Below are 24,689 nucleotides of genomic sequence, written 5' to 3'. Positions count from 1 at the left end.
AAGCAGCTTCCCCAGCTCTGTCCTTCCCCTCTTCATCCCCTGAGAGGGGAGGCTCCCTCCATGCAAATGAGCCCCAGCTTTCTGCCCCCACCCTGGGCCCTGGTCAGGCCCCTGTGCCTGAGGGTGTCAGGGGTGGGCAGGGGCGGGGCTGTGCGGTCCCCGGGGGTGGGGAGGTCACAGCTGTGTCCTGAGCAGAGGGCACCAGGCAGGGCAGGTGGCTGGCTGGTCCCAGCTCTGATCACCCCACACCTCTCAGAAGCATCCCCCGAGCGCCCCCTGGTGTCCAGGCCCAGACACACCATCCTGTGACATAGTGACTTGAGTGTCCCAGAGCCAGCCCTGTCTCCCCACTGCTGTGTCCACTGCCCAAGTCTCATATGACCCTGATTTGTGAGAGCCATTAGGAATGACCCTTCAAGATATGATGCTAGAAGAAAATACGGTTTATACTGATTGATGAGTGCTGTCAGTCTTCTTAAATATGACAACATTCTAACAATTTCTCACTGAAATGAATATGCAGTATGTATTATTTTGATAGAAAAAGAATACAGCTTAGCAGAAAAGATAATTCCAATTACTAAAGCCACAAAAAACAAACAAAAGTTTGTGTCTGAGTAGAAACCTTGTGGAAGTATTACTTTTGCACCATCCTGGCGTGTGTGTGTGTGTGTGTGTGTGTGTGTGTGTGTGTTTGTATGTATGTGTGTGTGTGTGTGAGTGTGTGTGAGTGTGTGTGTGTGTGTGTGTGTGTGTGTGTGTGCAGGTTGATGTGCAGTTATTTTTCCCACATTGTCCACTTTGATTTTCCCCGGGTCAAACCAGGTCCCTAGCTCTTCACTTCCTCACTCCCTCATGTTCAGTTTATTCTCACATGTTGGGGAAAACCTTCCCCCGTGACGGATTCTCAGATGTTACCAGCCCTTGAGTCCATCCTGAACTTTCTTCTTAAAATTCCATCGATTGTATTCCTCAGTTCTTTAATTTGTGTTTGGTTTGAGTTTATATACCTTAATTTTCTGATATTTTCTCCTTTTCCATTTGTTTAAAGAGTGGTTGTAGTTACTCATTGAAGGGATTTTATGGTTGTTGCTTTACAAACCTCGGTGACATCATTTAGCGTCTGAGCTGTTAATATCACAGTGTTCACGAGTGTTGATTTCATCTCTCATTTAAGTTGTCATTTTTCTGGTTCCTGATAAGACGAGTGGCAGTTTTTGTGCCCCAGACACTGCGGTGTTCTATTAGGAGACTCCGGCTCCCATTTAACCCTCTGTTGTCAGGGGACCCTCCTGCCCAGGCGAAGCACAAGGGCCCGGGGTCGCGGCTCAGCTCCCCACTGCCCAGCAGAGCGGGGCCCTGACTCTCGCCGCCCCAGGGCTGCTCACACCTTCCTGGGGAGAGGGGAGCTGATTTGCACAGACGTGTCCCCTTCAAGAGGGGTGGGAGATTAGCTGACCACTGGACTCTGCTGGGCGTCACTGACACCAGGCAGGGGAGCGGACAGCTGGAGCGCCAGAGACCGGACCCCTCCATCTATCCAGTGTTCTCATCGCTGTGGGGAGTCAAAGCTCTGCTCTTCACTGGCTGTCAAGATCCCCCATGTCAGGGGTCAGGGTGGGGTCCTGGGGTGCTGACTAGCTGTGGCTGGTCCCACGTCATTCATCTCATTGCTGGGGTTGGGGGTTCAAGTTCGAGTCTGCACTGGGCCCTGCCAACCTCACACGGGGGGATTGGAGACAACCAGCTCACGCCAGCACTGCCTTATCCGGCCTTGTGGATGCTGGTTGGGGGTGAAGGTTCCGCTGGTCACTGAACCCCACCGACTCTGCCCAAATGGGCCATCGGAGCACGGCCAGCTCCTGCTGGGCAGGGAGGTGTTGACAAAAGTGTTTCTGAGTCACCACAGCCTGGAGCTGCTGGTACCAGAATAAAATAACATAAAATCAACAGATGCCCAAAGCCAGCATCGCTGCTGTTTCTAGGGAAGGAAACGGGGGCCGCCTGCCCCACACGCTGGGTGCTGCCAACGGTCACAGCAGCACAGACTGGGTCCAGCACCCTGACCTTCAGGACAGAGAGAGTGAGGGGGTGGGTCAGGGGACGGAGACACACCCAGGATCCCTGGTCCTTCATCCCCAGCCTGACACCTGGCCCAAGCCACCTAATCCGCGCCAGCTGTCCAGGGGTAGAGAGAGACCCTTCATGTATCCAGTCACCCCCTGGGCTGTCACAGCCCCACCCTGAACCCTGCCCCTGACAACTGCCTGGAAAGCTGACCCTGGGAGGGGTGGGTCTGGGCAGGGCTGTTCTGTGGCTCCCCAGGGACCAGTGAGGACACAGCTGCTGGCCCAGTGAGCAGGGGACAGAGGGCTCCAGACCTGGGCCAGGTGGGGCTCCCAGCTGGGTCCCACAGCACAGGCCTCAGGGACAGGCCACAGCGCCCCCTGCTGTCCAGGGCCCAGACACCCCCATGTGTCCTCTGCTCCACTGTGCATTTTTTTCCTCCCCCAAAAGGATGGAGCTGGGCAGTGTCCCTGCCCCCACACACCTTAGTCTCAGGTCTGCACACAGCCACCTCCCCTGCCCAGCGTACTGTGAGGTTCACAGGACAGTCCTGGGAGCTCAGCCTTGCTGAGTTCCACCTGTGGGGACAGGCAGGAAGCCGAGTGGGGACAGGGAGCACCTCCCTGCAGGGCACCAGGAGCTGCTGCTCCTCCTCCTCCCAGGCAGAGCAGAGCCTGCTCGCCAGATGGCCAGGAGCTGTCCTTGGGCCCAGCCTCTCCCTCTGGGACCCCTCTTCCTCTCAGCCTCTTGCTGACCTGCATTGCCGAATGAGTAGAATATAAATACTCAATATCTGCCAATCCCAGACATGAATTGCACAGTGGCGCAGACACTGAGTGTGACTTTGAGGGAGAGGAGGTGGCTGAGCCCTTTTGCGGGAGCCTCCTGGGTCCTGACCCCTCTCCCCCCTCACCGGGCACCGAGCGGTGATCAGCGCCTTCTACGTGGGTACCAGCAGCCTCTAATCATGCTGAGGGCACGGGGACCAAATGCTCCTGCTGTCTCAGAGACAGCCCTGCAGCGTGTGGGGACAGAGCTGGGACGGAGGCCCTGGGCTGTGAAGGGCCCTCAGGCAGCCCTGAGTCCTCACCTGGGCTGAGCCTCAGTGAGCAGAGGGAGGGAGGAGGGGAAGGGGGGAGTCCAGGCATGGGAGCACCTCTGAGCTCTGCTCCCCAAGGCCCGCTCCTCACCCCCCCACACCCGGGGCGAACATGGCCCTTTACCATCTGTGCTTCTCCACTGGGCTGTGCAAGCCCCACTCAGGGCAGGGTGTGACCTGCTCCTGGGAGCTGGTGCTGGGAGGGAGATCACTGGGAAGGGAGTGACCTGCACACCTCAGAGGCTCTGGGTGGGACAGCAGGTGGGACAGGGAGCCATGGACAGAGCACACTGAACATGGATGTCATGTGATCTTCTCCAGGGACACTCAGGGACAGGCCCAGGCCCACTTCAGCTCCAGGGCCCGGGTCCTGCCAGGTCTCTTCTATTTCACAGCTCTAGGTCCCATGTTTCCTCCCTCTTAGGGTCACAAAGGACAATGTCTTCTTCATTGTGCACCCCTGTTACCACAGGAGGCCCCACGCCTGTCCTCTAACCTCCTCCACAGTCCACCCCCTTGCTCACTGCAGTTTGATTTTCTGCATAATCCTGGGGTCTCAGCCTCCCTGAGGATGTCTCTGCAGGAAACTCACACTGCAGACAGCTCAGCCCTGGACAGGACAGCTGGGCCTGGGCCTCCCAAGGCTGAGCTTCGCTCTGACTTCTCTTCTACACTTGCCCTAGGCCAAGCCAGAGCCCCTCAGAATGCTGAGCCTGTGTGTCCTTAAGTGTCAGACTGCACTGTCACATCCAGTTTCTGAGGATCAGACGTGGAGATGGAGATGTTGTCTTCAAAGACTATTGGAAGAGTGTTCTGATAATCGCAGACGGAAACTGTCTACCCATTAGGCAATGGCCACTCCCACCCGCCAGCCGCTGGGCACCCATGCAGCATGGGGGGATTGGGGACCTGGATGAGGCAGAAGAGCCCAGGTCCAGGAGCCCATCATGGTGCAGGAAGGAACAGGGAGCAGAGAGCAGCTCCCCTGGTGGCTCTTGGCAGATGCTGCTAGACCAGGTGACAGCTTTCTGTGGGCTGTAACTTTCATCCCTCTTGTCCCCAGGGAACTGAGGGGCATTCCAGCATCATCCCAACCAAAGCCCCAGAGAGGGGAAAGAATAAGGCTCATGGGATTAAAGTCGGGAAGGGGGGCAGTGCTGGGTCCCAGAGCCACCTCCTCACAGGGAAGTCTCGTCCTGCACCTGTGACTCCAGGGGCTCCCTGGGGACACCCTCTGAGGATACAGAGGCCCCGGCTTCCCTAAGGCTTCAGAGCTCAGGGAACGATCCCCAAAGCCTCAGCCAGGTGAAAGGAACATCTCGGGGACCAAACAGAGGGATCCTGGGCTTCTGGGTCTAGCACCGTCTGCTCCCCGAGAGCCCCACACACACACACGGGTGCTCTTACAGCCTCTGGAGAGAAACATTCCCTTCGTGCTGGGATGCCAGTCAGAGAAGGTGCTATTGTCATTGACGTCTTAAAGATTAGCCAAGTTAAAAGCATCACACCTTCTGGGAGCAGAGGTGACATGAAACCTGAGCAGGTGTTGGTCACAGGCAGGGACAAGGGAGAGATGGATTTGATGGCGGCATGGAGGGAAGATCCTTGCCTCACTCCCCCATGGATGGGAGCTTCTGGTGGCATCTGGTTATATGCAGCTGTGACAATGATGATTAGCCTGTCCTTCAGCCTGGAGCCCAGGGGTGTCAAGGAGAATCAGCCTGGGACCCCTGAGGGTCCATCACTCCTGTCCTAGGTCACAAACTCTGGCTTCCTTTCTGGAACCCTCGGTGCCAGTTTCCATGGTTGCCCCAGTGTCTCTGCAGCTCCCTGTGTAGTAGAAGGTGACTTTGGGACCTGGGCACATCACAAGCTGCACGGCAGGATGACACCTGCGTATCTTGGTGAGTTTCTGCTCCCTGGCGTCCTTCTGCTCCCACGTCACAGCCTGGACCATTGAGAAGCCCCAGTGGGGCAGGACAGGAGAGGACACAAGTCAGTGCCCGTGGGCTCAGGAAAACCCACCCGTGGGGTCCCCATGGTCCTGAGAGGGATGAGCTGGTGGAAAGTCACGTTCATGGGACCTACTTCCCCCGACTCCCCTGGGGCAGGCTCAGCATTTCCCAGCAGTGGTGGGGTCTGCCCCTCCCCCTCTCTCCTCCCACTGGGAGCTTTGCTGGTCTCAGGGACACAGTTGCCTCCACAGTTACCCCCTACCTAGACCTGACAGCTGCAGGTTCAAGCAGCAGCAGGGGAGCCAGGCCAGCTCTGTGTCTGGAACCCCTCCCTGACCTGGGTCCTCAGGCAGCATTTTGCATCTCACTTCCTGGTCCCTGTGACACAGGGGGCCCTGGACAGGCCTGAGCACAGGTGACTGTTGAGGGAGGGGGAGGTCTCTGCTCTGACCCCTGGAAGAGCAGAGTCCATGCTGTAGGGAATGTCCCCATTCTGGGTTGGTCCCCAGGCCCTGAGCAAGATATGAGCTTAAAAGCGATCACTTGCCCCTTTCAAGAAAAAGAAAAAAAAAAGCTCTATGTGGACAAGGAGGCAACATTTCAGTGTCATCAGGATTTCTAATTTTTAGTTTCGCTTTTAGTTTTCCTGAGACTTCAGAAACATTGAAGGAAAATTAAGAGTAGAAATATTTGAAACCACCAAGTGCTTTCAAGTTTGTATACGTTTAACATATTTTAAAATTTGAAAATCGTCACAGAAGAAAACCCTGAGCAGGCTGAGGTTTTTGTCCCACTTCCTCATCTGCCTGTGTCACTGTGATCATTAGCACTACTGCCCCAGGTCTGACAGTAATAGTCAGCCTCGTCCTCAGACTGGATGTTGGAGATGGTTAAGTAGCGGTCAGCCCCGGAGCTGGAGCCTGAGAAGCGATCGGGGATCCCGTCCCCCTTGCTGTGGCTTCCAGCACTGTTAACATACATCAAGTACCGAGGGGCCTTCCCCGGCTGCTGCTGAAGCCACGCAATGGTGTAGCCGCTGTGTCCACTGCTCAGGGTGCAGGTGAGCTTGGCCGAGGCTCCCAGGGAGGCAGATGCAGAGGGCGGCTGAGTCAGCACAGGCTGGGAGAGGGACCCTGGAAACACAGACACACATTATGTCCTGGAGGAAGGACAAGAGGGAAGGGCAGGGTGGCATGGGTCTGGGAGGTGGCGTCAGTGAGCTGGGGGTCGGGATGCTGAGGACCGTCCTGACCTGTGCAGTGGAGGAGGAGGGTGAGGAGGAGGAGGGGGGCCCAGGCCATGGTGCAGACGCCCCAGAGCTGTGCTGAGGCTGCCACGCTGCAGGTGTCTCTTATCCACCCTCCAGCCCCAGAGGAGGGAGGGGGCCCTGCATGCAAATGTGCTGCTCCTCCCCTGCCCACCAAGCCTGCCCCAGGCGTGTGTGCAGCCCCAGTGTCTGGGTGTCATTACTGGGAGGGGGGTCTGGGCTGGGCCTGGTGCAAGTCTCCCCAGGGGCTCAGAGAGGACCCACCTGCTGTCACCAATGAGCTCTGAGCAGGGGACTGTGCCAGGCCAGAGAGGACACAGCTGCTGAGACCTCATCAGTGAGCACATGGCCCAGCCCTGAGGCCCAGGCTCCATGGAGTGAATTTGCCTCACTGAGCAGCTGTGTAGGGACCACAGGGCAGCCCCCCAGCGTCCCCTGCTGGTCTCAGGCACACACCTCCCCATGGCCCAGAGACCTGAGGGCCCAGCTGGTCTCTGCAGCTCCCCAGTCACTGTCTCTGGTCACACAGCCACGGGCTGACTCCCTGGTGGAGTGACCCCAACACACTCTAAGTGATCACTGGGGTTTTTTACTCCCAGAAGGAGCCCTAGACTATGACTATCATGTGCATATATAATTTTTTTTAGGTACCAGCCCCATATAATTTTCTACATTCTAGGAAAACCTAAATATCCCTCACATGCCATCATTGTAGGCACCACAGATGCTGGAACATTGAGCTGATGTGAATGGCAGGGACAGGCTGTGCAGGGGAATGGGGTGGAAGGACAACATTCCAGGAATTGGCTCAGTGATGTGTTTAAAATTAAGCAACTGGAAAAACATTTCAAAACTCACACAATGAGGATACTGACTAGACATGATTTGTGAAAAATTAGTAGTTGGGTAGAAATAACATTTACTTGTCCATAGTGTAACGTATTTCTTAAATTTTTGAAGTGAGTTTTTTCTTTGTAAATTTGTACTTTTTTGATTATCTGTGTCTTATATTTTGGGTTAGTATTTTGTTTTAGAGAGAATGCAATGTGTTTGTATTCCAAACATAGTTTTCCTTATTTTTATTTTCTTACTCATATTTTTTATAGTTCACTAAGAAGGTCAATGTGACATTTTAATGTTTCTGCAGAAATGTTGATGCCTGGACACATGAATGAAAACACCATCCCTTCCTCACTGTATCCCAGATGCAAATCTGCACACAATGGTCCCAGACTCCCAGACTCGGAGGCTCTTTTGGTAAACAACTATGTCCAGGATCCTCTGATTCCCTCAGGCCTCTCTCCTCAAGGTACCCAGGGAAATCCTTCCATTCTGGTCTGGCAGTTCGCCCTAGGATTAGACTCCATCCTTCCCATTGATGAAGTCCACCTCTACACTTACTTAAGTCTCATTTTATTCCATCTAAAGGAATTTCTATTTTTTCATAGAATACTGTTTTGCATTCTCTGTCATGAGGGTGTCTGGATGCTGATGGGCTGTTTGGCCACTGATGCTGGCACCGTGTGAGCACAGAGAGAAGTGACTGCAGTCACGTCCCCATCCAAGTCCCGGTTCCCAGTGGAACATCCCCCGCTGAGGGATCAGGGGACACTCACTGGATCTGCTGTGTGTCCCCCGTAGTGAGTGACAGAGTGGCATGCTCAGGAGCAGGCTCTAGAACAGACCTGGAGCCCTGAAGCTGCAGAGCCCAGCATAGGTGGAGTCTGCAAGATGCTTTATCTTCTGTGCCTGGAATGGAGGATTCCCCTCACTCTCCCCACTCCACCGTCTGTGACAGGAGCTCTGCTCTTGAACAAAAATGTTCTGCTTCACGGCACGGAGGGGAGCAGGCTGAGTCTGGGACTCAACACGGCCTCAGTCCCAAGTGTCCTGAAGTCAGTGAGTCATGAAGGACCTCAGACCTTCAGCTGCTCCTGTGTGACTGGAAGCAGGATGGCGTTTGCATAGATCCCCAACACCACCAGCCACTAGGGAAATGCAATCGAATCTAAACACATAGACCGCTGCAGACCCATTAGTGTGGCTATAAACAAAATGACAGGTAATGACAAATGTTGATGAGAATGTGAAGAAATTAGAACTCTTATATATTATTTATTTAAATGTAAACTGGTGCAACCCCTTTGGAAAGCACTCAGATATTTTCTCAAAATCAGTAATTATATCACCATGAATGTCCACTCCTACCAAATCCAAGGAAAATACATCATTCCACAGGGAAATTCGAAACTTGTGTACCAATGATTACAGCAGCGTTACTCATAAAATCAAAAGTCTTAAGCAAATAAATGTCCAACAACACATCAATGGTTTAACAACCTGTAGTACACACATACAGTATTTTTTGTCAATAAAAATGAATGAAGTACTAAATTATGTGTTGATATATTTCATGTATGAAAATTAGCCTAATAAACATTTACATGCATTAATATCCTAAGGTATGTAGAACACGGAAATTGGATTTACAAGCCAAAGTTATAGTAATACTGGTTATTAGACTAATAATTGTTTATTTGTAGAGTGTTGAAAATATTCTAAATTCATGTTACAGTGAGGGATGCACAACTCAATAAATGCTAAAGAAAATTTGAAGTGTATATTTTCAATGGGAGCAATTTATGACATACACATTATAATATATCTTAATAAATATGTTTCAAAAAATAACATGAAAGCGGGCAAGGTCACTGGGTTTGGAAGGTCCCTGACCATCTAAAACAGGTCTGTGCTCTGAGAGTTGGATCTTCAGATGTGAATGCCCTGGGGTTGGCCACAGTCTACCTTTTGCCTGGAGTTTGTCACAGGCAGTCATGACAGTGATCACAAGAAAGCAGGGACAGGTTATGTCTCAGTTCCCCCTTTGTCTGCAGCTCTGTGGAGCACTCAGGCTGCCATCCCAGGCTGAACAGTAATAATCAGCCTCGTCCTCAGCCTGGAGCCCCGTGATGGTCAGGGAGGCCGAGCTGCCAGACTTGGAGCCAGTGAATCGGGCAGGGACCCCTGAGGCTCTATCACTATCATAGTAGATGAGGAGTTTGGGGGCTGTTCCTGGGAACTGCTGGTGCCAGTGCACATAGTTACCCCCGATGTTGCTGCTGCTGCCCGTGCAGGAGATGGTGACCGTCTGCCCCGGGGGTCCAGACACCGAGGGCGGCTGAGTCAGCGCAGACTGGGCCCAGGACCCTGGAAGGGGAGAGACACAGACAGGGTGATTCTGGGTCTGGAGACAAGAGGACAGACCAGGGCCCCATGGTGTTCCCAGGGCACTTCCCCTGCCCAAGTCAGGTCACCTGTGCAGTGAGCCAGGAGGGTGAGGAGCAGAGGGGCCCAGGCCATGGTGGAGACTGTCCCGAGTGCTGCCTTCTGTGCCCGCAGCTGAAGCAGCTTCCCCAGGTCTGTCCTTCCCCTCTTCATCCCCTGAGAGGGGAGGCTCCCTCCATGCAAATGAGCCCCAGCTTTCTGCCCCCACCCTGGGCCCTGCTCAGGCCCCTGTGCCTGAGGGTGTCAGGGGTGGGCAGGGGCGGGGCTGTGTGGTCCCAGGGGCTGGGGAGGTCACAGCTGTGCCCTGAGCAGAGGGCACCAGGCAGGGCAGGTGGCTGGTCCCAGCTCTGATCACCCCACACCTCTCAGGAGCAGTCCCTGCGCGCCCCCTGGTGTCCAGGCCCAGACACAGGATCGTGTGCATTTTGACCAGAGTGTCCCAGGGCCAGCCCTGTCTCCCCACTGCCCTGTCCACTGCCCAAGTCTCATATGACCCTGATTTGTGAGCGCCATTAGGAATGACTCTTCAATATACGAGGCTAGGAGAAAATAGGGTTTATACTGAATGAGGAGTGTTGTCAATCTTGTTAAAAATGACAACATTCTAACAATTTCTCACCAAAATGAATATGCAGTGTACATTATTTTGACATAAAAAGAATAAGGCTTAGAAGAAAAGATAATTCCAATTACTACAGCCACAAAAAGCAAACAAAAACTTGTGTCTCAGTAGAAAACTTGTGGAAGTATTACATGTGCACCAGCCTGGTGTGTGTGTGTGTGTGTGTGTGTGTGTGTGTTTGTATGTGTGTGTGCGTGTGTGTGCAGGGTGATGTGCAGTTATTTTGCCGACCTTGTCCACTTTGATTTTCCCGGGTCAAACCAGGTCCCTAGCTCTTAACTTCCTCACTCCCTAATGTTCACTTTATTCTCACGTGGTGGGAAAACCTTCCCCCGGGACGGATTCTCAGATGTTACCAGCTCTTGAGTCCCTCCTGAACTTTCTTTTTAAAATTCCATCTGTGCTGGGCACGGTGGCTCACGCCTGTAATCCTAGCACTCTGGGAGGCCAAGGCAGGTGTTTTGCTCGAGGTCAGAAGTTCGAGACCAGCCTGAGCAAGAGCGAGACCTCGTCTCTACTAAACATAGAAAGAAATTATATGGACAGCTAAAAATATATATAGAAAAAAAATGAGCCGGGCATGGTGGCACATGCCTGTAGTCCCAGCTACTCAGGAGGCTGAGGCAGGAGGATTGCCTGAGCCCAGGAGTCTGAGGTTGCTGTGAGCTAGGCTGACGCCATGGCACTCTATCCGGGGCAACACAGTAAGACTCTGTCTCAAAAAAAAAAAAAAAATTCTGTCTATTATATTCTTTGGTTCTTTAATTTTCATTTGGTTTGTATATATCTTAATTTTCTGATATTTTCTCCTTTTCCATTTGTTTACAGAGTGGTCATAGTTACTCATCGGAGGGATTTTATGGTTGTTGCTTTACAAACCTCGGTGACGTCATTTCAGCGTCTGAGCTGTTAATATCACAGTGTTCACGTGTGTTGATTTCATCTCTCATTTAAGTTGTCATTTTTCTGGTTCCTGATAAGACGAGTGGCAGTTTTTCTGCCCCAGACACTGTGGTGTTCTATTAGGAGACTCTGGCTCCTATTTAACCCTCTGTTGTCAGGGGACCCTCCTGCCCAGGCGAAGCACAAGGGCCCGGGGTCGCGGCTCAGCTCCCCACTGCCCAGCAGAGCGGGGCCCTGACTCTCGCCGCCCCAGGGCTGCTCACACCTTCCTGGGGAGAGGGGAGCAGTGATTTGCACAGACGTGTCCCCTTCAAGAGGGGTGGGAGATTAGCTGCCCACTGGACTCTGTTGTGCCTCACTGACACCAGGCAGGGGAGCGGACAGCTGGAGAGCCAGTGACCCGGATCCCTCACTCTGTCCAGTGTTCTCATCACTGGGGGGAGTCAAAGCTCCACTCCTCACTGGCTGTCAAGATCCCCCAGGTCAGGGGTCAGGGTGGGGTCCTGGGGTGCTGACTGGCTGTGCCTGGTCCCACGTCATTCATCTCATTGCTGGGAGTGGGGGTTCAAGTTCGAGTCTGCACTGGGCCCCGCCAAACTCACATGGGGGGATTGGAGATAACCAGCTCACGCCAGCACTGCCCTGCCCGGCCTTGTGGATGCTGGTTGGGGGTGAAGGTTCCGCTGGTCACTGAACCCCACCGACTCTGCCCAAATGGGCCATCGGAGCACGGCCAGCTCCTGCTGGGCAGGGAGGTGTTGACAAAAGTGTTTCTGAGTCACCACAGCCTGGAGCTGCTGGGACCAGAATAAAATAACATAAAATCAACAGATGCCCACAGCCAGCATCGCTGCTGCTTCTAGGGAAGGAAACGGGGCCGCCTGCCCCACACGCTGGGTGCTGCCGACGGTCACAGCAGCACAGACTGGGTCCAGCACCCTGACCTTCAGGACAGAGAGACTGAGGGGGTGGGTCAGGGGACAGAGACACACCCAGGATCCCTGGTCCTTCATCCCTAGCCGGACACCTGACCCAAGCCCTTCTAATCCCCGCCAGCTGTCCAGGGGTAGAGAGAGACCCTTCATGTATCCAGTCACCCCCTGGGCTGTTACAGAACCACCCTGAGCCCTGCCCCTGACCCCTGCCTGGAAAGCTGACCCTGGGAGAGTTGGGTCTCGGCAGGGCTGTTCTGTGGCTCCCCAGGGACCAGTGAGGACACAGCTGCTGGCCCAGTGAGCAGGGGGCAGAGGGCTCTAGACCTGGGCCAGGTGGGGCTCCCAGCTGGGTCCCACAGCACAGGCCTCAGGGACAGGCCACAGAGCCCCCTGATGCCCAGGACCCAGACACACCCATCTGTCCTGTCTGCTCCACTCTGCACCTTTCCTCCCCCAAAAGGATGGAGCTGGGCAGTGTCCCCGCCCCACACACCTTAGTCTCAGGTCTGCACACAGCCTCCTCCCCTGCCCAGCGTCCTGTGTGGTTCACAGGACAGTCCTGGGAGCTCAGCCTCCCTGAAGGGCTGCCCTTGGGGACACAGAGCAGGAAGCCCAGTGGGGACACGGAGCACCTCCCTGCAGGGAACCAGGAGCTGCTGCCTCCTCCTCCTCCCAGGCAGAGGAGAGGCTGCTCCCCAGATGGCCAGGAGCTGTCCTTGGGCCCAGCCGCTCCCTCTGGGACCCCTCTTCCTCTCAGCCTCTTGCTGACCTGCATTGCAGAATGAGTAGAATATAAATACTCAATATCTGCCAATCCCAGACATGAATTGCACAGTGGCGCAGACACTGAGTGTGACTTTGAGGGAGAGGAGGCGGCTGAGCCCTTTGCCGGGAGAGTCCTGGGTCCTGACCCCTCTCCCCCCTCACCGGGCACCGAGCGGTGATCAGCGCCTTTTACGTGGGGACCAGCAGCCTCTAATCACGCTGTGGGCACGGGGACCAAATGCTCCTGTCATCTCAGAGACAGCCCTGCAGAGTGTGGGGACAGAGCTGGGACGGAGGCCCTGGACAGAGGCCCTGGGCTGTGCAGGGACCTCAGGCAGCCCTGAGTCCTCACCTGGGCTGAGCCTCAGTGAGCAGAGGGAGGGAGGAGGGGAAGGGGGGAGTCCAGGCGTGGGGAGCACCTCTGAGCTCTGCTCCCCAGGGCCCGCTCCTCACCCCCCCACACCCGGGGCGAACATGGCCCTTTACCATCTGTGCTTCTCCACTGGGCTGTGCAAGCCCCACTCAGGGCAGGGTGTGACCTGCTCCTGGGAGCTGGTGCTGGGAGGGAGACCACTGGGAAGGGAGTGACCCGCACACCTCAGAGGCTCTGGGTGGGACAGCAGGTGGGACAGGGAACCATGGACAGAGCACACTGAACATGGATGTCATGTGATCTTCTCCAGGGACACTCAGGGACAGGCCAAGGCCCACTTCAGCTCCAGGGCCCGGGTCCTGCCAGGTCTCTTCTATTTCACAGCTCTAGGTCCCATGTTTCCTCCCTCTTAGGGTCACAAAAGACAATGTCTTCTTCATTGTACACCCCTGTTACCACAGGAGGCCTCATGCCTGTCCTCCAACCTCCTCTGCAGACCACCCCCTGCTCACTGCAGTTTGCTTTTCTGCATAATCCTGGGGTCTCAGCCTCCCTGAGGATGTCTCTGCAGGAAACTCACACTGCAGACAGCTCAGCCCTGGACAGGACAGCTGGACCTGGGCCTCCCAAGGCTGAGCTTCGCTCTGACTTCCCTTCTACACCTGCCCTAGGCCAAGCCAGAGCCCCTCAGAATGATGAGCCTGTGTGTCCTTAAGTGTCAGACTGCACTGTCACATCCAGTTTCTGAGGATCAGACGTGGAGATAGAGATGTTGTCTTCAAAGACTATTGGAAGAGTGTTCTGATAATCGCAAACGGAAACTGTCTGCCCATTAAGCAATGGCCACTCCCACCCCCCAGCCCCTGGGCACCCATGGAGCACGGGGGGATTGGGGACCTGGATGAGGCAGAAGAGCCCAGGTCCAGGAGCCCATCATGGTGCAGGAAGGAGCAGGGAGCAGAGAGCAGCTCCCCTGGTGGCTCTTGGCAGATGCTGCTAGACCAAGTGACAGCTTTCTGTGGGCTGTGACTTTCATCCCTCTTGTCCCCAGGGAACTGAGGTGCCTTCCAGCATCACCCCAACCAAAGCCCCAGAGAGGGGAAAGAATAAGGCTCATGGGATTAAAGTCGGGAAGGGAGGCAGTGCTGGGTCCCAGAGCCACCTCCTCACAGGGAGGTCTCCTCCTGCACCTGCGACTCCAGGGGCTCCCTGGGGACACCCTCTGAGGACACAGAGGCCCGGGCTTCCGTAAGGCTTCAGAGCTCAGGGAATGATCCCCAAAGCCTCAGCCAGGTGAAAGGAACATCTCGGGGACCAAACAGAGGGATCCTGGGCTTCTGGGTCTAGCACCGTCTGCTCCCCGAGAGCCCCCACCACACATACGGGTGCTCTTACAGCCTCTGGAGAGAAACATTCCCTTCGTGCTGGGATGCCAGTCAGAGAAGGTGCTGTTGTCATTGACGTCTTAAAGATTAGCCAAGTTAAAAGCATCAGACCTTCTGGGAGCAGAGATGACATCAGAGCTCAGCAGGTGTTGGTCACAGGCAGGGACAGGGGAGAGATGGATTTGATGGCGTCATGGAGGGAAGATCCTTGCCTCACTCCCCCATGAATGGGAGCTTCTGGTGGCATCTGGTTATATTCAGCTGTGACAATGATGATTAGCCTGTCCCTCAGCCTGGAGCCCAGGGGTGTCAAGGAGAATCAGCCTGGGACCCCTGAGGGTCCATCACTCCTGTCCTAGGTCACAAACTCTGGCTTCCTTTCTGGAACCCTCAGTGCCAGTTTCCATGGTCGCCCCAGTGTCTCTGCAGCTCCCTGTGTAGTAGAAGGTGACTTTGGGACCTGGGCACATCACAAGCTGCAGGGGGGATGACACCTGCGTATCTTGGTGAGTTTCTGCTCCCTGGCGTCCTTCAGCTCCCACGTCACAGCCTGGACCATTGAGAAGCCCCAGTGGGGCAGGACAGGAGAGGACACAAGTCAGTGCCCGTGGGCTCAGGAAAACCCACCCCTGGGGTCCCCGTGGTCCTGAGAGGGATGAGCTGGTGGAAAGTCACATTCATGGGACCTACTTCCCCCGACTCCCCTGGGGCAGGCTCAGCATTTCCCAGCAGTGGTGGGGTCTGCCCCTCCCCCTCTCACCTCCCACTGGGAGCTTTGCTGGTCTCAGGGACACAGTTGCCTCCACAGTTACCCCCTACCTAGACCTGTCAGCTGCAGGTTCAAGCAGCAGCAGGGGAGCCAGGCCAGCTCTGTGCCTGGAACCCCTCCCTGACCTGTGTCCTCAGGCAGCATTTTGCATCTCACTTCCTGGTCCCTGTGACACAGGGGGCCCTGGACAGGCCTGAGCACACCTGACTGTTGAGGGAGGGGGAGGTCTCCGCTCTGACCCGTGGAAGAGCAGAGTCCATGCTGTAGGGGACTGCCCCCATTCTGGGTTGGTCCCCAGCTCCTGAGCAGGATATAAGCTAAAAAGAGATCACTTGCCCCTTTCAAGAAAAAAAAAAAAAAAAAGCTCCACATGGATAAGGGGGCAACATTTCAGTGTCATCAGGATTTTTATTTTCATTTTTAGTTTTCCTGAGACTTCAGAAACATTGAAGGAAAATTAAGAGTGGAAACATTTGAAACCACAAGGTGCTTTTAAGTTTGTATATGTTTAACATATTTTAAAATGTGAAAATCGTCACAGAACAAAACTGTGAGCAGGCTGAGGTTTTTGTCCCACTTCCTCATCTGCCTGTGTCACTGTGATTATTACCACTGCTGTCCCAGTTCTGACAGTAATAGTCAGCCTCGTCCTCAAACTGGATGTTGGAGATGGTTAAGTAGCGGTCAGCCCCGGAGCTGGAGCCCGAGAAGCGATCGGGGATCCCGTCCCCCTTGCTGTGGCTTCCATCACTCTTAACATACATCACGTACCGAGGGGCCTTCCCCGGCTGCTGCTGATGCCACGCAATGGTGTAGCCGCTGTGTCCACTGCTCAGGGTGCAGGTGAGCTTGGCCGAGGCTCCCAGGGAGGCAGATGCAGAGGGCGACTGAGTCAGCACAGGCTGGGAGAGGGACCCTGAAAACACAGACACACATTATGTCCTGGAGGAAGGACAAGAGGGAAGGGCAGGGTGGCATGGGTCTGGGAGGTGGCGTCAGTGAGCTGGGGGTCGGGACGCTGAGGACCGTCCTGACCTGTGCAGTGGAGGAGGAGGGTGAGGAGGAGGAGGGGGGCCCAGGCCATGGTGCAGACGCCCCAGAGCTGTGCTGAGGCTGCCACGCTGCAGGTGTCTCTTATCCACCCTCCAGCCCCAGAGGAGGGAGGGGGCCCTGCATGCAAATGTGCTGCTCCTCCCCTGCCCACCAAGCCTGCCCTGGGCCTGTGTGCAGCCCCAGTGTCTGGGTGTCATTACTGGGAGGGGGGCCTGGGTTGGGCCTGGTGCAAGTCTCCCCAGGGGCCCAGAGAGGACCCACCTGCTGGCACCAATGAGCTCTGAGCAGAGACCAAGGTCAAGTGTCTGGTTTCCCAGCTGTGCCACACAGAGTTCTCAGTGACAGGCCCACAGCGCCCCCTGCTGCCCAGGTCCAGGTGCAGTGTGTCTGTGACCAGATGCCAGGGGGTCCTGACAGAGGCCTCTGTCCCCACCAGGGCCTTGACCTCTGCTTGCTCCCTGCACAAGGGCAGAGCGAGTCCCCTCCTCATTGCAGCTCCTACATTGTCTCGGTCTTTACTTTTCCTATTTCAGCCTTCTCAGTGGGAACAGGACACACAACTCTGCCTATATTAAAAGGGGAGGGGAGGGGAGTCTCCTATACAAACTGTACATGAAATAAAATGTACATTTGCAGAGAACAGGGACAGTTCAGCCATGAAGCCACTTCCCAGGCTTCTCATGGAGCAGGTTTCTCCCTCCCCACGTGATTCCTCAGGAGGTCACACACAGGGACAGAGTGGGAGTGTCTGGAGGGTAAGTGAGCAGGCTTGGTGACTCACGGGGTTCCCTGGGGAATGAGCACAGACCCAGGGAGGAGAAGGGGAAGGTCCTTGAGCGATGAGAAAATGGAATCAGCTCACTGGGGGCTTCTGCTGAAGTGCAGGATCAGAGAAGTTCAAGCGAAACAGAGGATGTGAGTAAAAATGCAGAAGAAAAGATATTTTAAAACTCCAGGGCTTTCCTTATACAAATATTTTAGTAATTAGTTGAGGAGCTCACAGGAGAGAAGGGAAATGGAATGAAGGAGAGAGACTGGAGGGTTCAGAAGGGAAGTTGTGAATCATTGATGGGAAGGGGAGGGTGAGGACGGTCCACACTGTAGAAGGGACTGGATGAGAAGCCAGTGGGGACGTTGGGCAGGAGCCAGAGGGCGGGCAGGTCAAGGGAGGTTTGGGTTGTGTTGTTCTTATTTCTGTTTTGTTTTCTGAATAAAGTGGAGCCTCTCCCAGCTCCTCAGCTGCCCTCTCTGGTCCTCTGCCTGCCTGGACTCGGGATCCTTCTTTGATCAAAACTCTTTAGTTCTCTGTGTTAGAGGTTTTTCGTTAGTTTCTATTTCCCAGTGGCTCTGCTTCCTATTTTCCACCATCCTTATACACTTGGTGAGATTAAACCATGCGTGCCGATGTTGGGGCTGGGTCCCCGAGAGAGCTCGGGCAGCTTTGCCCCCAAGGAGGGAAACTGAGAACCAGGTGGACATCCAGGAGTGTTTGCTGTTTATATCATAAATTAATGTCCTGGGGACATGGCCAGACTTCTGCTAAGTCCCGTGTGAGTAGTGACCATCTGTGACTGCCCCAGAATTTGCACCACAGGTAGGAGTGACCGTCCCTTCTGGACACACTACAGGAGGGCTCCTGAGTCACCAGAGACTGAGAACAGAACCCTGGAACCCGAATCACACACGTGTTAGGACTGAGAAGGAGGACAGGGGACCCTTCAAAGGCTGCTCTCTGAAACCTCTTCGCACCTGGGCAGAGAGTGAGGAGGGAGAGGAGTCCAGGCCATGGTGTGGCCTTGCCAAAAGTCCTCTAGACCCACAGCTGTTTCTGGTCTCTGGGCTGGTTCTTGTGTCTCCTCCTCAGCTCCCTGGGAGAAGGGTGTGTTTGTGTCATGCTTCATGCAAATATGAGCCCTTCGCCAACACCACCAGCACCATGGGGTTCTGTGTCTTTGGCCCAGGGGACAACTGTGTTGTCAGGGTGGCTGGTCTGATGTCAGCTCTGAGTTTGCCCCTTGGGAGGAAGCACCTGCTGTCACCTCTAACTGAGTCCAGTGAGCACAGTCCCAGGGACCATGAAATCTGAATCATTTAACTTCATTTCAGGCCTGGCTGAACTCTGGGGAGATCCACAGCGCCCCCTGCTGGGCTGTGATAACTGTGGCTTCTACTTTCTCTAGTGTAAATGTCTTGTCCAATGCCCGAATTTCAGTTTCATTCTCACTTTTTCTTGAGTCTCTCCAGAGAGATGTTTTTTTAATTTCATTTACAATTTTTTGTCTTATAATTTACATTTAGTTTGTTTTTATGGCTACTATTTTTTCCTGTGACTTTGTCCTTTCTCATTTGTTTCAAGAATACCAGAAATAGCTCATGAGAGGAATTGCACGGTTGCTGACTTAAGTACGTGAGCCATGTAATTTCATCCCCTAGATCGTCTCAGTGCCAGTGTCTGTGCATTGTCTTTTCCTCACTCAAGTTGTAATTTTCCTGGATCTTGATATGACAAGTGATTTTTTACTGTGTTCAAGACATTTTGGATATTATATCATGAGACTCTCTAGAGGTTTTGTCAATACATCTGAAATAGCAGCTACTTTTGGTTTACTGGTTTTCTCTGTTAATTTTCCTTTGGTCATTCTAAGGAGAAACGGGACACATTCCCCTTTGTAAGCATTTAGTTTCAGATTTTGCCATCAGTCAAACGATATTGGAAATGAGTCCCCTGCAGTCTGCTTTCCATCTGCCGAAATGGTCCTAAAACCTCACATCTCTCTCATCCCGAATCTTCGTCTTTGAAGTTGGTCAAATGTGTCCCAGTGCTGCTTATGACTTGAACAAGGGGAAATACACTTTTGACCTGAAGTGACATCTGTCACCAAATCAGCTCCCCACACCCTTAGGGACCTGCATCCTGCATTTCTTCTCTGGAAACTTCAAGGCTGAAGGATGAGCTGTGTGAGGTCTCAGCATCCTGCCCTAGTGATCTAATTTCCCCTAACCTAACCCCAGCCCTGTGAACATTTTGTTGCCTGCACAGGTGAAATGACACCACATCTACCTTGTGGGTGACTAGAGGGTCCTCCTCCCCCCAGCAGTGAGACCCCTGGGAAACCTCAGAGCCCGTGGCTGGGAGTGCGAAGGGACAGGGTTTCCCACTGGCATAGTCCTATGAACAGTGTCTAGTAGCAACAGTGTGGGGACCAGGGCTGCGGGTGTGACACACATAGTGGCGCTGCCAGGCTGGGCTGCCGACCATCCTTCACTCTAAGTAACTGCCCCAAACCAGCGGGAGCTTCAGTGGAACTGCCCGTTCAGAGGAGAAACAGCGTCATCATTAAAGTAAGAGACTCCTCCCAACTCCACATACAGCAAAGTAGGACATGATGCGTCGCATAACCAGAAATTTTTAAAAAATGTGCTGTGTTTGCATGATTTGGTGTGAACATCATGGAATATGTAAAAACACTTCATCTTTAAACTCCCCTATGGGGCAGAAGGGACAGGGACACGTGTGTATCTTTGTTGTAATGGACTCTATTTTTATCTCATCCACCCATGAATTTACATTTAGTGCAATTACTGATCCTGTGTCTGTGTCTACCTTTCTCTTTCTTCATCTGGGCTTGTTGCTTAATTCCTCCTGTCTCCCTTTTTATTTTTCATGAATCAAGCGTTTCCACTGAATCATTTCACACTCACTAGCTGTTTACTTTTACATCCGACTATTTCAGTAGGGACCCTAGATATTGCCAGTTGCAACCTTGTCTCCTTAGGGCGCACATTAATTTAATATTTTGTCCAATTTCCCTACAACAGAGAATATTACAAAAGTTTACACAATCCCTGTCCTTTTTGATAATCAATATCACTAGATGTTGTGCATGTCCACCTGTATTAATTATGAAAACTATTGAAACTATTGCTGTTGCTGGCGGTGCTGTTGATTCTGACTTCAACATAACTCTGTATTCAACCCATTTCCCTCTCCCTGCGCTGTGACCCTGCAGGACTCTCAAGGGAGCCTCTGGCTGGCTTTTATCACGTCAGCACCAAAAAATTGTGGAAATTCCCTCCATCTGGATTCCGGAGGTTTCTTCTCATCTCTTTGTCCCTACCAGACGTGCGCTGGAATTCAGCATCTGTTTTCAGAAGGACCTTGTGGTGATTTGAAACCCTCATTGTCCAGTTTGTTTTTACACCTACAGGGAATTGCATTACCCTCAAATGTCTTTTAGTTTTCTTGGGCATAATCTAGTGTCTTTTCCTTGATTAGTGTATTCTACAGTCTGTACCTTCTTCCTGCCTGATTTTCTGTGGTGTCCCAGCCATCCATTCGAGGAAATGTTCTTGCCCCACTTGAGGACGATCATGGGAACCTGCAGACTTCAGGGAGCGGCATTAGTTAGGTAAAGCCAAGAGCAGGGACATGTGTGAGTTTCCTCTTTGACTTCACAAAACTCACCACCTTTTCCCTGGACCATATGGTGACCACGCTCACTCCTAGCCACATGCCCGTCCTGAGACATGGGCACCAGCACAGACTAAGGACACACGCCCAGACGTGTGAGATGACCAAGAACATTTTCCACCTGATCTGCTTTCCTTTGTGGCAAAGATGAGGTTGGGATAGTTTAGGCAATAGCTAAATATTATTAGGATTGGCTGGATAGAAATTTCTACATCCAGTGAGGGGCCTCAAAACCTTGGCTCTGGAGGGAGAAATGACTGCAGGAATGTCCCCTTGGCCTGATATTGGTCACTGGAGGTTAAAGAGAGTCTATGGTTCAGGATGGGGGATCGGACAGGAGACTTGTGCCTCATTGCCATGTGGGGCAGGTGTCCTGGGTTAGCACTGGGCTCCTCCCACATCCTGAGCGTAATCATCGCCCTCATCCTCAGACAGACACAGAGCATCGCAGGGGCCCCAGTGGCGAGGACAGAAGCAAGAGATACTATGTGGGACCCTGCAAGTTGGGAACCACCAAGTATCATGACCTGGGCCTTCTCCTGGGAGCTGGTGGGGCCAGAACATCGTGTTCCCCCAACTCTGCAGCTCACTCCAGTGCAGGAGGGGGTGATGTTACTCCCAGATGACGGGCAGCTGAGTGAGCACAGCACCTGCAGGAGGTGGCACCAGCAGAGAGAGGTGCAGAGACCTGCGAGCACAGCACAGCGCCCCCTTGTGGTGGGCAGAGCTGGGAGGGAAGCCTGCAGGGCCTCAGGAGCCTGGGCCTGGGTCATGTTCCAGCACAGTGAGGAAGAGGGTCCCAGGACAGCATGGGGACAGCCCATAGCCCTGTCCCTTAGGATACAAAAGACAGAGATCTCTTTCCCTGGTCCATTCACAGAGCAAAGTCAGAGGCACTTCATGGAAATTGGCATCATTCTGTTGCCTTTCTGGCCTTTCCTGGTTCCTGCTGTGTGGAACATTCTATGGCAGTTGTTGGGGGATGGAGAAGGCTTTGCCCTGGGCCCTACAAAACTCCTGAAAGTCTGAATCCCGAGAACGCCCAGCATGCATCACACCCGAATCTGTACCCCCACAAGACCAGACCGGCAGCACCAAAGTGGGGAGGGACCTACCCACACATTCTAGAACAGACCACGGCAGCTAGTAGAGGGGATGCACTTTGTGAGAAAGGTCTTGTGTTGCCTGTCCAGGGAGTATGGATGCAGGTTCCACTTCCCACTCTTGGAAATACTGTCAGGAATCCTGAAATTCTGAGGGTGTCCTCTCCTATAAGGAATCTTGTGGGTGATTCTCTTCAAACAGGTTGCAGGTCATGCATTGCTTCATTGGGGTGAGGGGAGAGTCCAGGCCACATCCCCTGAGGTGCACACTGCAGGTGACAGCACAGTCTCACCACAGCAGAGCCCAGCCTTGGTCTCCTGCTCCCAGACTCTGCCCATCGGCCTCAGAGCAGCGAGTCCGGCACCCGGTCTGGGCCTCTGCCCCGACCACCTTGTCGGGTTCCCCTAACTTCCTGCCAGCTGCCTACGCCTCCCCTTCCTCACACACCAGCAGGTCACGTGCACCCGGGACAGCATCTCCCAGGACTACAACCCCACTTACATCTTTCCTTAGACGTTCTACACTGAGCTAGCCACGGCCTCAGTGAAATATGTTTGGTCTCCTCCAAAGTCTCTGTGGAGAGATTTTTATCTTAAACAAGGAATTTACCCTACACAACATGCACAGGGTGAAGAAATTTGAGCAGTGGGTCAATGGAAAAGTTGAATTCAACAGTAGGATATAACATTGTCAGATTTATTCGTCCAAGAAAAATCAGGTATTGGTAGAAAATCTGACAACAGAAGCCACCGCCTGAGGCAGACTTTGTCAGAGCCACAAGCCAAGGGTGACAGCACCAGGCCAGAAGAACAGGGACAGATTTTTGTCTCACTTCCCCGTGTGTCTCGATCACTGTGTAAGTCTTAGCGCTGCCATCCCATATATTACAGTAATAGTCGGCCTCGTCCTCAGGCTGCAGCCCAGAGATGTGCAGGATCCCTGCGTTGGCCGAGGCATCTTTGGAGCCAGAGAAGCGGCTGGGGACCCCGGAGCCCTGGTGCTTACTTGAGTCTGAGTAGTAGCTCAGGAGGTACCGGGGAGGGCTTCCTGGCTTCTGCTGGTACCAGCGTATGCTGTAGCTACCAACACTGAAGCCACTGCTCAGGGTGCAGGTGAGTCTGCCCGATGATCCCAGGGATGCAGAGAGGGAGGGCGGCTGAGTCAGCACAGGCTGGGACAGGGAACCTGCAAACACAGACACTCGTGGGAGCTGGGACAGGGACCAGGGCTTGGATGCTTGGAGGTATGATCCAGAGGAGGATGACACAGGCTCAGGAGCTGCCCCTGGACCACGATGCCCCTACCTGTGCAGTGAGAGAGGAGTACGAGGAGGAGGGGGGTCCAGGCCATGGTGGACTCAGACCTCTTGAACCCGCGTGCTGGGCTGGGCTGCCCAGGCCTTTTTGAAGTTCTCCATTTGCCTGCAGGGGCTGTTCATGCAAATTTGTCTGACCCCCTGGAGACCTCTGCTCCACTGGGCACCACTGGAGATCCGACCTTGGCTTTTAGACACAGGGTCTGATGGGTGAGACTCTGAGCTTGCCCACTGGGAGGGAACAGGGAGGGAGCAGCTGCCAGGATCCTCCACAGACCTGTGAGCAGGAGACTCTGCCCAGCCCAGGGAGGACACAGCTGCTGAGTCCCCATCAGCAACACAGGCAGCAAAGCCCCAGTGCTGGGGAGGTTGGGGGGCCGCACAGCCATGGGTGCCCCCTGTTCAAACACTTGGGAGACTCACAGCGCCCCCTGCTGCTCACCTGCCAGACCGCAGTCTCTGAGTGGGTTTCCTGTCTGAGCACTGGCCTGAGAGCCTGGTGGTCCCACAGCCTCTGTGCCTCTGGCTCTGCCCCACGGTACTGACGTGAATAAACAATATATTCTCAGGAGGCTTTTCTGGACGTCTAGAAGGAGGTTGATAAATACGATGACCCTCCAGTGTGAGGAGGCTGCAGGGAGGGGAGGATGCAGAGGGCTCTGGGGCAAAGCCCTGAGCAGCTCCTTCCACAGGGGCCAGGGAAGGAGGTGACAGTGCCCTGGGTGTGAGTCACAGTGGGGTCCTGCTGGGGGAAAACAAAGGACACAACATTCCTAGAGCAGGTGCAGGTTGTCAGAAGGTGGAGCAGAGTGTGCAAATAATAAGCAGAGCGTGAACACTGGGGGTGGTAAAGTGTCCCACATTTCTGGGGTCCATCCTGGAAGCCTTTACACTCGGGCCACAGCATGTGTCCATGTCGCTGCCTCTCCTGCTACAGGTGAGGCTGCCCCTGAGACCCCAGCACCGTGGACGGATGGGTCAGCACAGCCTAGGCACTGGACCCTGAGAGACCAGCGTGATGCCTGCTCGCCATGGCCCAGAGGGGAACCCTTCTATTCATTCCAGAAACACCATGAAAACACTAGGACAAGGCAGCAGTGTGCCAGGCATGGGGGATGGAAATGGACACCGTGGAAGGCCACTGTTGTGAATCCAGGGACAGAGGGAACAGAAGGGGTGGAGCTGTCCCTAGGGCCACACCAGGTCTGTTAGCTGAGACACAGATTTGCCTCTTCATGTCCTCCCCATCCCCTGGACACGCATGAGGTGAGACATCACCAAAGTCCTTCTGAAGGGGTTTCGGATGTCCCAGGGTCTCTCT

General features: G+C 54.0%; 4 gene segments (V, D, J or C); all 4 read right to left on the bottom strand.

The window, feature by feature from the left end:
- Nucleotides 1-5,719: 5,719 nt before the first annotated feature.
- Nucleotides 5,720-6,478, bottom strand: LOC123625671. The segment is given in 2 exon segments: nt 5,720-6,254; nt 6,374-6,478. Coding segments are annotated over 2 exon segments (384 nt in total).
- Nucleotides 6,479-9,260: 2,782 nt separating this feature from the next.
- On the bottom strand, nt 9,261-9,814 carry LOC123626192. The segment is given in 2 exon segments: nt 9,261-9,595; nt 9,703-9,814. Coding segments are annotated over 2 exon segments (381 nt in total).
- A 6,114-nt stretch (nt 9,815-15,928) lies between these two features.
- On the bottom strand, nt 15,929-16,565 carry LOC123625674. The segment is given in 2 exon segments: nt 15,929-16,341; nt 16,461-16,565. Coding segments are annotated over 2 exon segments (384 nt in total).
- Nucleotides 16,566-22,663: 6,098 nt separating this feature from the next.
- On the bottom strand, nt 22,664-23,615 carry LOC123626191. The segment is given in 2 exon segments: nt 22,664-23,238; nt 23,358-23,615. Coding segments are annotated over 2 exon segments (621 nt in total).
- Nucleotides 23,616-24,689: the final 1,074 nt, after the last annotated feature.

The sequence above is a fragment of the Lemur catta genome, chromosome 21, assembly GCF_020740605.2.
Source record: "Lemur catta isolate mLemCat1 chromosome 21, mLemCat1.pri, whole genome shotgun sequence".
Classification (NCBI taxonomy): domain Eukaryota; kingdom Metazoa; phylum Chordata; class Mammalia; order Primates; family Lemuridae; genus Lemur; species Lemur catta.
This window is presented reverse-complemented; position numbering and strand designations above follow the sequence as displayed.